The sequence below is a fragment of the Prenolepis imparis genome, unplaced genomic scaffold (assembly GCF_030444845.1).
Source record: "Prenolepis imparis isolate NDT839.2.m4 unplaced genomic scaffold, iyPreImpa1.0 SCAF_4, whole genome shotgun sequence".
Taxonomy (NCBI): Eukaryota; Metazoa; Arthropoda; class Insecta; order Hymenoptera; family Formicidae; genus Prenolepis; species Prenolepis imparis.
In genome coordinates, this window is record NW_028141162.1 from 9,058,429 (window position 1) to 9,076,880 (window position 18,452).

At 32.6% G+C, this 18,452-nt stretch overlaps 2 protein-coding genes across 2 annotated transcripts in view; one reads left to right on the top strand and one right to left on the bottom strand.

The window, feature by feature from the left end:
- Positions 1-12,349, bottom strand: part of LOC145935134 (uncharacterized) — a 42,288-nt gene extending 29,939 nt beyond the window's left edge. Inside the window, exons 1-2 of the mRNA XM_083036242.1 lie at positions 12,249-12,349; positions 12,121-12,161 (exon numbers count right to left, since the gene is read on the bottom strand). Coding sequence (XP_082892368.1) covers positions 12,121-12,161; positions 12,249-12,316 — 109 coding nt within the window. The 5' untranslated portion in view covers positions 12,317-12,349. The remainder of the gene's footprint in view (positions 1-12,120; positions 12,162-12,248) is intronic.
- The window catches only part of LOC145935313 (neurobeachin-like), a 134,753-nt gene that overhangs the window by 93,740 nt on the left and 22,561 nt on the right, over positions 1-18,452 (top strand). The window lies entirely within an intron of this gene.

The window sequence follows — 18,452 nt, forward strand, 5'->3', positions numbered from 1 at the left end:
AGTGTATATTGATATTATCAGCGATACATATATTTCAGTCAGTAACATTCTATCTGTAAAGTCTTTTTTTGAGATTTTAATTTACAACTTATTTTCTTTTCGTCCATAATTCCACAAACGTTTCTGCTCTGTATTTCGTCCTGAAACATTCGTCGCTACATGTTCCACGAAATATCTCTCTCGACTTTATTGCTAAAAAATTTCATGCGCGTTAACAAAAGTAGGACAAAAGTTTCTTTTAAGCGTATTAAAAATTGCGTGTAAGTTTAATGAATCTTTCGAACGCAGAAGCTCATTAAATGGAAGATACAATCGATATGTGAATAAAAGCACCGCGAAAAAGAATAATCGTGTTCCAGCATCTCATCCGTGATATTTCTTTTTCGTATTCTGATTCCTTTTATATTCTTATACCTTTTCAATTAACAGATTTTAATCATCTTTTATTGATTTTTTATCTCGTTATCTATTGTTACAATTCTAATTAAAATGATTACTTGATTAATAACAATAAGCCGTGATTAATTGCGCACAACTGTCACAAAAAATATTCTTAATAAAACGTACCATTTTTTAAATGAATATATCGTTGGTAAGCCACAAAAGAGAAAAGGTATGCTTTCGCATATAAATACCTCATTTTGCCTTGTTAAAATACTTGTATACGTGTTTAAAGATTGTGTTTCAGCAGCGTATCATGAATATTCAGCATTCATTTTTTTTAGATTTAATTTCCGGTTATATTTTTCTTAGACAGAATATGAACGAATGCAATGCAGACAGAGTGGTATTTGAGGGAAAATGTACCATTAGTTTTTTATAAAGATAATATTGTGAAAAATTGCACATTACTTTAAACACAATAATTCGATTCCTCACTGAATTGTATAGGTTCATAATTTACATTTATTCATTGTTTTTAAACTCGTATAAATATATATTTTAGTCTAAGAATGAAAAGAAGACATTCATAGGATAAATAAAAATTTTTCACTTTTTAACGAATCCTCGTGACACATTCTTTATGTCACATGCGCGTCGTTATTTATAATTAATAATACTTTCTTTTCCTTCTTGCTTTGTGGAAAATTTCATGCGTAACGAGGTTGGTAATATACCGAGTTGTTGCTTTAGCCGTTAACTTCCTTTATGGATGCTGTATCGCCGCATATACGAACGTAATGTCGGTAGACACTTACTTTTTAATGAGATCAGTAATATCCCAACCGCTTTGTTTCAGAGTTTCGCATATACCAACGAGATAATCTATTGTATCTATTCGCATTTCTATTTTATTGTTCGCAATTAGGAAAGGTAGATGTAATAATTTATAACGCGTTATATTTAAAACAAGAATATTATAAAAAATAAAATTTTAATTAGTAAATATTTTTATTTTGTAAATATATATATGTATAACTTTTATTTTAAAATTATACGCGATTTGAGAACCAGTAAGAAAAAGTTGTATATTAAATATTATTTAAATCATTTTGGAATGATATGTAGATATAGATATATAATATTAAAACCTTTCACAATGTTTATGATAAGTCACTCAAATGTGACTTATAACGTTTTGCATTAAGAGAAAAGAGAGTAATTTAAAATATATTTTAAATTTTATATTCGAGGTGGAAACTGTGGAAACTATGGAACTGTGTACACAGTAAGAGATACTCTTTTATATCAACGTCTTTGTATATATTACCGTAAATACCGACGCAAAGACCTCTCGCGGTGGACTTGTTAATTGGTTGCGATAATTAAATTGAGCGATTTTATGATAATCGCAGTTCTCTCTTTAACATAGAATAAAGCTTTCGCAGTTTGAGATACTTGATTCGAAGCGTCTGCTTTCCTCTATCGTGATTCTATTGCCATACCACCATTACTGCCCCGTTTTATCTGGCTTCTACTTCCTCTTCTTTCTGCACACGCTTCATTCACTTTCCTTCTACTATCAGCGTCAGCGTCACTAACTCATTTAAAACTCCCGGGACAGCCCTTTAATTAAAAAAGTTTACGCTTCTTATTGGCGGGTCTTTGCGTCGCATTGAGGTCTAATTGAAAATTACTTAAATATTTTATGAATAATTTTACATCGTTGCATGTAATCACATTTTGTGTCTCTATGATTATTTAATATATTTAAGGATAATTATCCTATGTCATTACTGTGTCATTATTGTGATACTAAAATAGCACGATTAATATGTCATTACTGTGTCATTATTGTGATACTAAAATAGCACGATTAATATGTTAGAAATTTATAATATTTGATTACTAAGTTTTAATACTGAGAAAGTGATAATATTATTTTTTGATATTGTATATTTTTGATTATTTGTACATGATATCTTTGCCTCGAGATATCTATTCGCGGAAGTGAAAAACGTAGAACGATCTTTTCGTGTGGTACTGCTGAAGTAAATTGTACGTCAGTTCAACCTTTTTCCCGAAGTCCAAGGATAGAGTATATCACACGGTATATGACAGAGGTAAATGGAATTACATAATTTCTTTTCTCGATAAAATTAAATTACTATCTAGTTATTAACGCGAGTAGAATTTCATTGCGTCCATTCTTTAAAAAGATGAGGAGACGGACAGCAACGACTGCGCTTTTCATAGATTTTCTCGTTTTATACAACTACAAACAGCCATCTATACAAATTATCAAACGTACTTTGTGTTCATTTTTATATATTGCGCAACGCAATCAGAGGGACATATGTCACTCTAAAAACTAGATACACTTAATACTCTTATACTCGCTTGTTTAACAAAGCTCCTTTTAACAAGTAACAAGTTTCTATCATTGCTCGTGCCGAAGACAAAGCTCTAAATTCCGTCAGAATAAATTGTGGAATACCGGAACGATCGTTCTTACTTTGTACACGCGTTCTCACTTTGTTACAGGTCGGATAAAAATGGCTAGAATGGTACACTGGACAACATTGACCGCGTATCTCTCTCCCGACGACGAGTTTGAATTTAATTCGTTTCTTAGAGGAACGCGCGCTCTCGAACCTTCGTTCATTTTCGTTCGCTGTCTTTTTCCATGCATACCTCGATTAATCGCGCGGAATTAAAAGCGTGAAGAGAAAAGAGGAACGCAGGAAAAATGTAATATAATTAATCTTATACTGCATTGGCTTTCAACGATGATAATTATTCGAAAAACGTGAATGAATCTTTACAAAAGTCTGATAAAGCTTCTACATTAATGTATATAATACCATATTTCGAAATATTTTATTGGCTAAATTATAATTCTCTCTTTGAGACTAATAAATTATTGCGATATTTTGTTTATTAAAATTACATAAAAAAGTAAATAATATTGAAATATGAAAAATATCTCGGATAAATATGTATTAAAAGCCAGATTAAAGTCAGATTTCGTGCAATTAAATTTTTTTATAGCCAATATTTCAAAATCGGATTAACAGTCCATTAACTGAAGTAAAAAAAAAAAAATCATTAAAAAGTTAATGCATTTATTTTGAAATAAAGTGTAATAAGGAGCATTTTCATTACTGCAGATTGACACAATCAGGTTGAGAAAGGATAAGGCTTTAGGAATCTGGAAATTCTCTCAACAGTACGTTGAATAACGTTGCCGTGGTTAATGAAAGTGGTGGTGGCCTTAAGCGTACGCGTACATCACACACTTCAGTGATGTTGTCAATTTAGCAACTAACAGAAGCTACACATAGGTAGATAAATTGCTCTGGTTTCGGCGCAGCTACGGATCGTTATCTCAAAGTGCTCAAAGTGTGGTAACAAATTGACTTTCGTGCTTGATAATTAATGCCAAATGCGCGCGAGATTTAACGGAGTTGTACGTATATATAATATCGGTTTATTAAAGTTATTACTGTGAAGTTACATTAGCTAAGAATTAATTCGTACAGTTTCGAAATTGCACTTAAAGTGTAACACGGTCTAATATCAGCGAATGTAGTTTAAGTTGAATGTTTTAATTGACAGAGTACTCGCGAATATCTCTTAATTAGGTTTAAATTACACACGTTTAGAAAAAGTTTTATAACATTTTGAATTTTGATTAAAGAGAGACGAAAGTTATATTAATTTATTAATTATATGATTCTTCAATTATTTAATTATATAATATTTATTTTTAAGTACTACAACTTTTAATAATAATAAAAATGTTATATTGACTCTTTTCTTAATAAACTCAATTTTTTAATTCAAAAATAGTCAAGTAAGAAAAATAAAATTTTATTTATATTACACTGATCAACAAATTTGTTATGATTTTTTAACCAAAATCCCGCATGAAAGTTTTCCCTGCTAACTGCAATTTACGACATAATGAATTGAAAATGCGACGCAGAAAGGAAGCGGTTGTAGGTTTTAAACGAGATCTCGTTGGAGGCTGAAAACTCGGAGATCTCGGAGGTTTCTGTCAAATTAAACAAGTGGTTTCACGGATCGTTTTAACGTGCCGAATATTTCGGTGCAGAATAATCAATTAATATTATATTTAAGCTGCTGTACGATTTCACACTTATACATAATATATGTATGTATTTATACACAGAATCTAAATTTCATTTGAGATTAATTCTATGATTGAATAGGCATCACGATCAAAATTGTTCTTGATCTGTATAAGAATAATACAGTATATTATATTTTCAAAAGCGATATATCTAAAGATTAGAATTTTAATACAAAAATATGCAATTTTTTCCGCGAATTATAAGTTATAAAAAATGATTAACTTGAATAAAAAATTATTAAGATATTTTTATATCAAGATTTTAAAAAATTTTTTAAATATAATTTTAAAATATGTTATTAAAATATTGTACAATGGTCACGAAATAAAATAGTATAAATAATATAAAATAAAGATTTTAATATCTTTTTAATAAAAACTAATTAAATAATCTATATAAGGCTACATAATAACGCGAGTAATGTAAAATAATATTATTATAAAATATTTGCATGTGAAAACCAATTAAAAGGCGATCAGCCTAATTGAATTAACTGCATTAAATGGATCGAATATTACGACACCATTTCCGCATTTATATATCGCATTTATTGATCATGATATGTTCATAGTTTGATTGCCGATTCACCTCATCGCAATGGCAAAAGTCAGCATTTATCGCGTAATTTAATATTAAAAATTTCATAGTCAATTAAAGATATTAACTCTGTGTGCGCGGATCAAGGAGTAATAAAACTGACTTAAAATATCGCCGATAAGTTCTCTCTTCAGAGCGCATTTCCTATCGTCCGCCGTCTCCTTCCGTCTCTCATTACACTGCGCCCTGTCAAGCCCACTGGGCCGTAATAAATTGCGTCCGGCTCGAAGACGAGCTTGTTGATACGTATTGACCAACGTAAAAAGAAAACTTTTTATCCCGCGTACTCGTCCCTGCCTTTATCTTCGCGGCGTGTCATCGCAGCCGGCGCGTATTTCCGTGATCGCTTGGCAGGCAATCTTAAAGGGGTTGAACGGCTCCCAAGGAAGTGCCGTTAAATGGTTTGACCTGATATAATCGCCGGTCGGCGTGGAAGTTAACCGACTCTGCTAAACTCACTTGTTCACCAGCGCCCTGAAGCTCGACGCCTTCGGGGACATACGCTGGACAAACTTGTCGGGATTGAAAGTTAAGGATGGTTACGGCGGAATATAGAGCTCTGTTACAGCTTCATTTTACATGGTAGTTGCACAGTAAGTGGAAAACCATTCGAGAGATCCCTAGAAAGTTTTACGAAAGGTGAGCCGTCTCGGATATAGAGAGGCTTCTCGCAACGGCTCTAAAATGATACTTTGAAATGTTAATAAAAGCGATTTCATCAATCTTCTTCTTCTTCCTTGAAAGATCCTAACATCCGCTCTTTACCGTTTAGATAAAAAAATGTAAATAAAGAAAAAATCCTTTTAATAGTTATATACAAATAAAAAAACCTGTGCGTTTTTTAACATTTTTTAAAAATTATCCGCGTAAATAATTAGTGATGCAAATATACATTATTAAGTATCGCAGAACTAAAATAGAACTGCAGTTTTGCCCGCAATCATAACAATGTTTAGCCGGGTGAATAAAAATATTGAATGGACTGCACCAGCTATATATTATCACAATACGCCCCCAAAAATAGAAATAAAGTCCGAACAATGCGTCTGTTGGTGCTGTTATAACGATTAGAATGAGCTCCGCGATTGTATGATATATCGTATTTGTTGGTACTGAATAGCTCTGAGGCACACACAGAAAGGAAGTTGTGTAAGTTTAAAAAAAACTAGACCAGATATAGTCAACAACAACCGCACCCGCACATGCATACATGTCTTATCCTCGACATAATATATGATTTTCTGTTTTCTTTTGACGCATAGGTTACTAAGCAATCCCAACGCAATCCTCTTCCGGGCATCCGATTTAGTTTCGTGCGGTTTCCTCGCTGTCGCTTTTAGGATCGCTCTTTGAGACTATTCAGAAAATGAAAATACCAACAACGGCTGAAATCATATAAGAAAGAAAGAAAAAAATATAAACGAAATTTTATATATATATATATATATATATATATATATTTTTATATAATATCAGCCATTGTTGGTATTTTTTATTCATGAATAGCCTCAAAGAGCAATCCTTCTAAAATATTTTAGGATGGTGCGTGGCGCAAAAAAATATTGAAAACTTTCGTTTTCGTAATATATTATATTTTTATGTAATCTTGCGGCTTGATAAAGCATATTTTTTGTATCGAAAAAAATTCTAGAGTATCGAGAGAACGTCAAAATTTCTTGTATGTGTGCGAATACGTTGCGAATATAATGAAAGTAATCTTTGGGAATGGCGAAATGGAGCATACGTAGCGAAGGAAAAAAAACAAAATAAAATATTATCGCAAGAAGTTTCGCTACCAGGCAAGCGATTTATATCCGCGGTATTCAAGATCCAGAGAAAGCAATCTAGGTGGCAGGCAGATTTACAATACGGATACCTGAACTCAAACCTCATATCATTTGTATTGTATACATATCCTTTCATTGTTGAAGTAGAGTCTAATAAATTACGAGAATTTTCTCATAAATTTTTATCGCTGTAATGCAATCTTCTAATTGTATGACATATAAATTACGCGAGAATATTAAAAAATACTAATGTAAATTCCGGATTATTATTGCAGATAATAAATTATTTTTTTCTTTGAAGAGAGAAAGTTATTTCTGACTGACATACTTTATCTTCTAAAATTTCTGGATTGAAATTGTGTTGATTAATTTATGATCAATTATCAGTTCATTTATCGAATGTTTATGTTTTCTTAAACTTAATTTCTCCCTTTCTTTTGAGATGGTATAAACACCAGTGAATTTCATGAGACAAGAATCTTGGGAAGTAACATGTGATTTCAAGTCTTAATAGAATCCTGTGGCGCGATAAGTCGTTGAATCGTGCGAAGATCTCACATAACAAGTGAGCACATTTGTTCACTTTAATGTTCCTTTTATGTGTTTCACGTGCCAAAGGATTTCAGAGTTCTCCCTAGCGACACAAAAATTCCGATGGAGTTTTCACGTTTATCTTCAATTTTATCGTTTTTGTATTGCACTTTGATCTTATAGTTTAACACCTGTTTCTATTATATTCTTGCGTGTTTAAAACTTTATTTAGATAATTTGAAATGTTCAATGCTATTTATTTTTTATTAATCTAATTAAGATTATTGACTACTTGTAATTAATACTCTTAATATCGTTTCTGTTTCAGGTACGTATTCGCAGCGAGCACTTTTAGCCGGCTATTGTTCAAATGTGTGCGTGAGTAAATCGTGAACTATTACGCCAGAACGTCTATTACAGTCTATCTCTTCTCACTATGAGATAATCTACATGGTATCCTTATTGTTTGGACCCTTTCACATTTTGCCCATACTTTTGTTATCTTTGTATTGTCTTACCTTACGTACTTTGCCTTTTATTCGACGCTATTCGATAAGAAGCTAAAGAGCGAATACAATATAACAAAAGTACATACACACACATGTGTACGCACGTACACACACTTTTGTTAAAGCTCAGTCGCCGCGATGTCTGAAGGAAAAAGCTATGCTGTCATATCCTCCATGTAAGGATAAAAGGATAGCATCTCCATTGATGATTTGTGTGTTTCTATATCTCGGTGAAAGCAGAACGGAACATAATCTCTTCGTTATAAGAGCAAGTTCGGTCTACGCGAAGAGAGTTATTACATAATGTTTCATTTCACGCGAACTTGACAATAACGTTCTCTGTAAGGAGTACCGTACTTGCGACAATCAATCGCGCTTTCGTCATCGGTAGCTTTATTGTAACGAATGAGGAAGTTTAATGACGACGCTATTACGTCAAGTGCGTTAATAACGTTTCGCAGAGACTATTCCCGTCGTACTTCGTGCTAATTCCACATCAAACTCTACCGGCGGGACTGAAGTTACCTTGACGCGATTACTTCCCAGGGACAAGGAAAAATACTTTTAAGCGGAATAGTTCTTTCCTTATATTCGTCGCGAGTTGCAAAGTATACGTTTTCCGTGAAGTTCTATCTCTTTATTCGGTGGAACTTAACTTGTCACGCGATTTTCATATTTTCTATCATTTTACACCGTTGCAGTTTTGCGTTGCTCAAGTTGATGTCGCGACTTTTTATTGTAATTGCGCTAGTATCTGTGAAGAGAGGAAATATTATATTCAGTTATATATATATATTCTTTATATATATTCTTATATATATATTCTTTATATATATTCTTATATATATATTCTTTATATGTATATATATATATATATATATATATATATATATATATGAAATTTATATATTATATATATTTGTAATATAAAGAATACATTCCATTAAAAATATTGATTAAACGATTGAATATTTTTAATACTATTGTGCTATTCTAACACTTCATGATGCTTCCCTCGCGTAGTCTAGTTTATCTAAAACGATTATTTGAAAATCGATGATAAAGCTTCACTATAACTAGACAGCTTTATTGCATTTATTAATTAAACTATCAGTTTTTTGTTAGCAGACAAATAGATTGATTGTGTTTCGCGAATTGTTATTTATCGGTTTCTATTGTTATCCAACGTAGCTTCTGGCGAGAATATAAATATCTTACAATGTGTTAATATTTTAAGCGGGACGAGAATTTCTCACAATTGCAATTTGCAATCGTAACACATACGTGTTACCAATAAAAACAGTCGTTGAACAGTTTAGTGCAATAGCTTTCTGAATATACAATTTGCTTAATCGATGTTTGCGCTAACACAATTAACTGGGATTTGCTGACGCAATAGCAAGTCCAAAAACATATCATTTTACTTGCTCTGAGCACGAACATAATTTCGTTATGTGTGTGTGTGTATGCGCTTGATTCTCCCCAAATTATCATATCCATTATAAACTACAATACACAATCGCGCGTCTTTATTTATGCGTCGCGCTATATGAAAACTTAGATAACCGTATTACTGGATGCATGTTGCTATCCGTGCACGTACTATCCGCAATCAAAGATAATCCTCGACTATGGAAATCATTTATTATATTATTGGATTCGCGGGCACATATTCTCAAGACGGGATCGCGGACGGGAAAGTGGATGGTGTATCCCGTCATCCCCTTTCTCGCGAATCGAGTTTTCGAGTCCGCGGTGGCACACCGGTTAGGTCAGGTCTCGCCGACGTGCACTGTGTAACGAAGGGACGCACGTTCTACCTGCAGAGGAAGAAAGTGCATAATAAATCTTCCGACCTTTCCGGTGGCACCGGCGCGCTTCTCCTCGGAGTGCGAGGGTTCGCGGAAAATGAGATTTCCCCGCGGCGCGGCGTGTCTCGTGTTTTCAAAATTCAAAAGACGCCGTTGCCGCAACGTTGGGAGAACACGGTTGGATAGTGGTAGCACGGAAAAGGCACCAAAGCGAAAAGTCGGACAAGGAAAATCAGTTCATGCTTAACGGAGAGAACTCGGCAACCCGTAACACGTTGGTGGCGGAGCATCTCCTCCTGTTGCTGGGCTTCTATGACTTTTCCCGCTATTGTCATACATCGAGAAAGAGAGAGAAAGAGAGAGAAAGAGAGAGAGACCGTTCCTTCCCGCATCTTTCGTAAATATAACACTATGCTCGTGCTTACGTATTTCCGCATTGTCCGTGTTGTATTTCTCATCATTCTCTCGTGGTTAGCTACATCAATATATGAATATTCTCTTGTTGACAATAAAATTCTCTCTTATTTTTCAATGTTTAGTAATGGAAAAAAAGTAACTCTACATTTATTGTTAGTTATTCCATTAATATTATTACATCCTCTATATATATTGTTAGTTATTCCATTAATATTATTACATCGAGTTATTGTATTATCGATAAAATTAGTTTTTGTTTGAAAAAAAACAAGAAAAAAAAAAAAAATATATTCTAATTTTCAATATTAATTTTTTTTTCAAGTTTTATTGTGAAAGAGAATTATGGTACATTGTTATTATTCTTGTTGAATGGCGTTTTAATAAAATGTTCGCCATTTATATGGAAATTGTATAATTTAATATGAACAAGTGATTCTCTGCATTTTAATAGAACGCTTGGCCTAAAATATACACTTGATTATTTTGATTGAAAAATTCAGTCATGGCTGCTATCAAACGTTGCAATGCAGAAAATGACATCTGGTAAAAAAGAGAAAAGCAATAACAGACGCGCTCGATGGTGACTATACTTTTCAAGCGAGAACAAATATCATGATTTAATATTGCTGCGACATTTGAAAAAAAAAAGTAGAGTAGCTGTCGATTCTTTTTCGTTGGCAGAAGGGAGTTTACGCGTTAGTAACAGAACGTTGCGCAATTTGTCTTGAGTCTGTCTCACGAAGGAGAAAAGTTTAAATAGAAAAGTAGACGTATTGTTTCTACTATGATATATGTTAGTTTCTAATTTCTTAAGATGTATATGTATGTATACATGCATTTTTTATCTTTTATATCCTTACATGTATTTCCCTATCATCAATATCAAGATAAAAAATTGCTAAAAAATATTTTTCCAATTTTTCCATTAATAAAAAATATATTATGTATATTTTATCTTGTTTGTGTTATCAAAAATATATTAAAATATTCTGTTACGTGTAATGATGTAATTATGCCTAATAAAAAATATCTTTCACAATGTACTATTTTTTACTTTTGCTTAACGTATGCAGATTATGCTGGTTTTGCTTAATAAACTTAATGCAAATTGCTGTCTTTGTTCTCTCGATTTGTCTTATAACGATAGCTTAATTTCGTTTTAATGGTGATTATACAAAAATATGTACAAATTATATTGCAATTACGATATACATAAATGTATATCATAGTCATTCTGATGTATATTGTTTTTTCTTTGTCCTTTTCTAAAAAAGATATATAAAGTCGATAATCGCATATATCGAAGTTTATTGGTGTCGTTTTTCCTCGATACTCATTGGCTGTCAAGATTCGCGTTGTGCGTTATATTCGTAGCATCGAGAGGCTGTCATTGCAAGGGTTAACAGTTTAAGTTTGTTCAAAATAAATTTAATAAAATAATAATATTAGTTTTAAATAATATATTATAATATACTTTATTCGCGATTAATATTTTTTGATAGAAATCAGCTAATAACTATCAAAAATATTAATCGAGTTTAAAGTATTATAACATATTATTTAAAACATATTATTTTATTTTATTTTATTTTGAACAAACTGTTAAACTACTAATCCTCTCGATGCTACGAATATAACGCAATGCGAATCGAAACAGTCAATCAGCATCGCGGAAAAGATGCAACAATACTTGCGAGAATCGACTTAAAAAGTCTTTTTTAGAAAGGGATGTTATAATATTTTTAATTCGATTAATATTTTTGACAATTATCAGCTGATTTTTGTCAAAAAATATTAATCGCGTATAAGATATTATAACACATATTCTTTAAAACATGTTACTATTTTAATATTTTCAACATATTATATACATAATATACACCCCATTACTGTTATAGAAAGGTTATAAAATAAACAATTTTTCACTTACCGATACGTAGTGGAGTTGTAGTACACAGCGTACACATTGATCTGAAAACAAAATATTTAAATTATGTATGTGTGTGTCGAATATCTCACAAATAATGCAGTTTAGAAAAAATGTTTTATTTTGCATACCTCGCAGTTGCCCCGATGTCGCCCGATGCCTCCCCGGGCCTCCTCCTCCTCTTTTGGTCGACCGTCATTGCTTCTTCGAAGCATTCACGACACTTGCGAAAATACGAATAATTACGATTGCCCGAAACTTTACACGGCACTCCCGATGCGCGACACTTTACACGGCACTCCCGACACGACGCGTGAATCGCACTGTGTATCGCAATGCTACCTGTAACAAATAAAATACATACATATTAGAATAATCTTATTATTTCGGATTATAACATACACAATATAAATATGTAAACTAGAATTAACGATAGATATATCCACGGATCGCACATTCGCGCGCGTGACAACAGATTAAGTTGGGTTATGTTGGCAAAAGATTTTGCATTGAATTTTTCGCGAAATATGCGTTTCGAACAATTACGCCCACATATTAATGTTGAAATTATGATATGCGATTGATAATTATTAGAATGCAAAGGTTAGGAATCGTTTCTAACGATTATGCTTACTAATTAATCACAGCGGGACGCAGCTCCAACTGCCTGATACTCGCGGCGTTTCGGTAACAGCCGCGGCTATTCTACAAACATCGGCAACTTCACTCTAATAGCGCGCGCGCGATACTATATACATGACTTATATAATATTAATAATTAATTAAAACTCGAAGGAGATTCGTTCGAAAAGATATAGCTTTAGAAAGGAAAAATATTAATCGAGAATAAGGTATTATAACATATTATTTACAACATATTTCTATTTTATAACTTTTAACCATATTATTATTTTAAAATTTAATTAGCAAATTATAACATACACAATATAAATATGAATATGTAAGCTAGAATATTTAATTAGCAAATTTTCGCTTTATTAATATTTTTTGACAGAAATCAGCTGATTAAAACGTTAATTTGCTTATTAATTTTTAAAATAATAATATGTTTTAAATAATATGTTATAATATTTTAAACTCGATTAATATTTTTGACAGTTATCTGATTTCTGTAAACAAATATTAATCGAGAATAAGATATGATAACATATTATTTACAATATATTACTATTTTAATTTTTTAACATATTATTATTTTAAATATTAATTAGCAAATTAATGCTTTAATCAGCTAATTTCTGTGAAAAAATATTAATCGAGTTTAAACAAACTTTATATTATTTTTTTAAAATATCATTTTTTTAACATAAAACCGAAGAATGGCGCGCGCTTGTATTGTTCTAGTAATTTTATGCCACTGTGCAGTTTATATTCATTAATAATATACTCAGCTTTATATATATTTCATTAACACAGAAATATAAGTTATTTAATGTGAAGTTTATATTCAGTGCTATTATGTGTTGCACATAAAATTGTATCATTTGTGGTTAAAGCGCGAATATAATAGAGCGTATGATATAGCATCGAAAATTTTAGTAACGAATACATTTCCAAACTTTTGATCAACTTGTTGTCCTCATCTAAATAATCATATTGTTACACCATTATATATGATAATCATATTTACACGTAATCTTTCTTTATTTTTATGTGATATAAGTATACTTGAATATATTCGTCATTAGACATATTGAAGTTCTTTCACTTTAATAGATCAAATAAATATGTAAAAATATGTAAAACATGGAAATTGCATAGGGCTACGATTCAGCTAGAATCCCCTTTAGCGTACACACACGCACACATTCAGACACACATTCGGCAGTGAGAGAATTTATAATCTAAGAGAGAGAGCGAGAGTCTCACCATATATTAAGCAAAGTAACTTAAAGTCGTAAATGTCGGAATATATCAATAGTTGAACGGCCTGTGTGTGTGTGTGTGTGTATGTGTGTATGTGTGGTGGCGCACGCGCAGGTAAAGATGCATTTTCGTGCATATACATCAGATATGTCTCTCCTGCAGTAACGGCAATCTTTACCGCAAGTTATTGGTGAAATCGTTTTAGTTAGATGTGTGTGTGTGTGTGTGTGTGTGCGTGCGCGCGTGCGTGTGTGTGCTGCTGACCCCATTTCGTTTTGTGGCGGATTAATTACTTTAATGCACACAGGATGGATAAAAATTAATTACGCTTTCATATGCCAACATTTTCCTTCGTCGTATGAAATTTCATAACATAGAATTTTCATTTTGATGTGCCAGTTTAGTAACGATATACATATGTATATGCGCATCTTAGTGCATGACATAATATATTGGTACATTTGGATCAAGATTGAGCATCAATAACTGCTTCCATCTACTCAGCAAACGGCTTATGAAATTAGATGCTAATCAGAGATCATTGCGATTGATTTAATCAATCCGAATTATATAGCATCCAACATATATATGTATATCAAATATTCACTCGGTCATTAAATTAAAAGTTGTTAATACATGTAGTATTTTATTAAAATTATTTTAGCATTTGACGATTTTTATTTTCAGCAAAAGATAAAAAAAGAAATAATTTGTTAACAAGAGATTTTGTAGGATAAAAAGATACAGATGACTTCGAGAGGTACAACGTTATTATCCCTGATAATAAATTATTTTCACAAATTCAATGATGATACACAATAAATGAGGGCCATAAAGAACCGGAATACAGTAGTACCTAAAGCAGTATATTTTTGCGTGCCGTTTTCTATCGATCCGACTCGCGTAAGCTTTTGTCCTCGTAATTAATTATCTTTCATTCGGCGCACTGTTTCAAACCAGCATCAATTGTCGTTATAACATGATGCATTAAAACTTATATTACGCGCGCATCCGTATTCGCTATCTGCATAATATTCTAAAAAACCATTTCAACTACGAGCTACATACATTTCGACGACACGCTGCGCGCCTCAACAAATCTCTATGTCCAACACGACGAAGGAACTTTCATCGTATTGGTTCGGAGGAAGCGGTGTCGAATGAAAGAGGAATTGAATCTGAATTCATGCCGCGGGATACAATATGCTTTTCGTAAAGATGGGGGCGTTCTCTATCCCGAGAAAAGAATTTTGCAACGAATTTTACGTGCCTGTCTCAAACAGCGTTTGATAGGAAAAAAGAGATAAAACGGAAAAGGCTGTCTACTAGACATGAACGTACATTCGCGTACGAATAGAACTAGCTTATATAGAAGTTAAATATGTAACAAGACCACTAGCGGATCCTGACGTCGATAATGGGAGGGGTTTTACAAAATTATTTTATTTAATATTTTTGGTTTCATGATTAGCTTTTATTCCAGGATCAACGATAGCTCTTTAATGTTTCTTTTTCTTTATTTATATTTTTTAAACAAATTCAGCAAAACTGTTTCTTTTAATTTGCAGGGGGAGGGGGGTAATCCCCCCCCAGGATCCGCCAGTGTGTATATATATATATATATATATATATATATATATTATATAGATATAAAGAATTTCTCGCCTAATTATTTTCATGCAACGAAATTATCTCATCATTTCGTCTTATGTCTGACTTAATCTAGACTTAACTCCTTGAATGCGTAATAAGTATAATTTACAATGTATCTTATACATACATATTGTATATATTATATAGATATAAAGAATTTCGCCTAATTATTTTCGTGTAACGAAATTATCTCATTATTTCGTCCTATGTCTGACTTAATCTAGACTTAACTCCTTGAATGCGTAATGAGTATAATTTCCAGTGTATCTTGTACTTTTATATATATATATATATATATATATATATATAAAATATATATATAAAATATATATAAAATATATATATAAAATATATATATATAAAAGTATAAGATACACTGTAAATTATACTCATTACGCATTCAAGGAGTTAGGTCTAGATTAAGTCAGACATAGGACGAAATGATGAGATAATTTTGTTGCATGAAAATAATTAGGCGAAATTCTTTATATATATAATATATACAATATGTATGTATAAGATACACTATAAATTATACTCATTACGTATTCAAGGAGTTAAGTCTAGATTAAGTCAGACATAGGACGAAATAATGAGATAATTTCGTTGCACGAAAATAATTAGGCGAAATTCTTTATATCTATATAATATATACAATATGTATGTATAAGATACACTGTAAATTATACTCATTACGCATTCAAGGAATTAAGTATAGATTAAGTCAGACATAGGACGAATGATGAGATAATTTCGTTACGAAAATAATTAGGCGAAATTCTTTGTATCTATATAATATATATTATATAGATATATTATATAGATATAAAGAATTTCGCCTAATTATTTTCGTGCAATGAAATTATCTCATCATTTCGTCCTATGTCTGACTTAATCTATACTTAACTCCTTGAACGCGTAATGAGTATAATTTACAGTGTATCTTATACTTATATATATACACTAGCGGATTCTGATGTCGATAGCTCTTTAATGTTTGTTTTTCTTTATTTATATTTTTTAAACAAATTCAGCAAAACTGTTTCTTTTAATTTGCAAGGTTTAAACCCCCCCCTCCGCCCCCCCCCAGGATCCGCCAGTGAACAAGACTATATGTGTGTGTTGTGTGTGTACGTATGTATGTATATATAGAAGTGTACATATAGAATATGTATATAGAAATGTACGGTTATCGCATATAATGGTGAGGGGGGGGGGGGGCGGAGGGGAAGGAAGAAGTTAATATTCTTAACATGAAACCACATAAAATGCACTGTAAAGTGATTTACGTATAATCGGTTTTCCATTATTGCGAAAGTTGTGTGCACGAAGGGATAAAATTTGCAAGTGCATATAGAGATAAATGAATGAGGTCATGTATCTTCGAATATTTAGTGAATATCTTGAATAATTAGGTGATACAAGATTCCCGTCAAACACACACACTCGCTCGTATAAATCTGCTACGCTCGAAGTAGGTAGTAATCGCTGGAAATATGGAGCAATTATAGGTGGAAGTTGTTAGACGAGCGCGGCAATGGTGACCTTATATCCTTTAAACAGACACCAAATTATCGACTTAGCGTGTAAAGCACTGACCTCTCCAGTTTATCTATGATTACAAGCGCTTTAGTATAGTTCAGATTCAAGAAAAACGTCGTCGCCCGCGACAAACATGACGTGTTTATCCGTAAATTCACGCCTTGAACGATAGTCTTAGAATACGAAATGGGATCCGCGTAAATCTTCGAGTCGTTTTCCAAATGAAATAACCGTGTCACAGGCACGGCATTTTCCAGATGAGCTGTGCCCGGTGATTTACTGCGATTTTAAATTGCGTTACCGGATATAACAAACATAAAGCAATCAACGCCCCATTTTCATATCGTCGTCGTTACTATACTTTCCGTCGTCTACTTCTCTATATAAACGTAAGATGGTAGAGAGCAATCTAAATAATTCAGGTCCCATGAACCGAGGCATTCGCAGATAATATCAAGCCATTTCTCGCGTATTTAGTAAAAAGAGTAAAAAAAGTAAATGTTCCTATTGTTCCTTCATTGTTTAAACGTTTTGTGTTTAAAGGCAACGAAATCTTTCGGCGATTATATCTTGAAAGGAAAAAGTTGGTGGTGAATTAAATGGCTAAATGGTGATATTAAACTCGCTTCTCGGTTACTTTCTTTCTCTCTTTCTTTCGATCTCTTTCTTTCAGGTCACTCTTGAGACCACCCTTTTGTAAGTAAGGGACAAATGTTGGCCATGTGACAAGATCTCGGGACTAGAAGGTTCTCCCCGGAGAAGGTTCTTTAACCGCTTAGCACCTCGCGCAACGGACCGCGATCGTTAATTCCGCGACTTCTCTCCGGCGTGACTCCCCGAACTTTATTAAAGCCAATTAAACCAGCGACAAACTTGGGGCGAACAGTTGCGCAGATGGTATGTACCGTAAATGCAAACTCACAATTTGTCGACCTGACGTCTAATCTCGCGGGATATCCGTCGTAAATTCCTCGTTCATGATGCACGAAGTCGGTCGATGCTCGCAAAAGTTTGTTAAGGATATATGAGCCATTTACCTCTCATACTAGTATTAGCGGCTCGACAAAAGCTTAAGGAGTGAACGTTCTTACTGTTCTCCCGTTTGATTGAGAGCAGCGATATATTTACGCGCGTTATGCAAGAGTCACAATTATTAAGAAGTTAGGATACAATTATAGAGTATAAACAGAGAAGTAATGAAAAACCACGACAATGTGAGATATACGATGCGTGTACCTCTATTACTATATTAA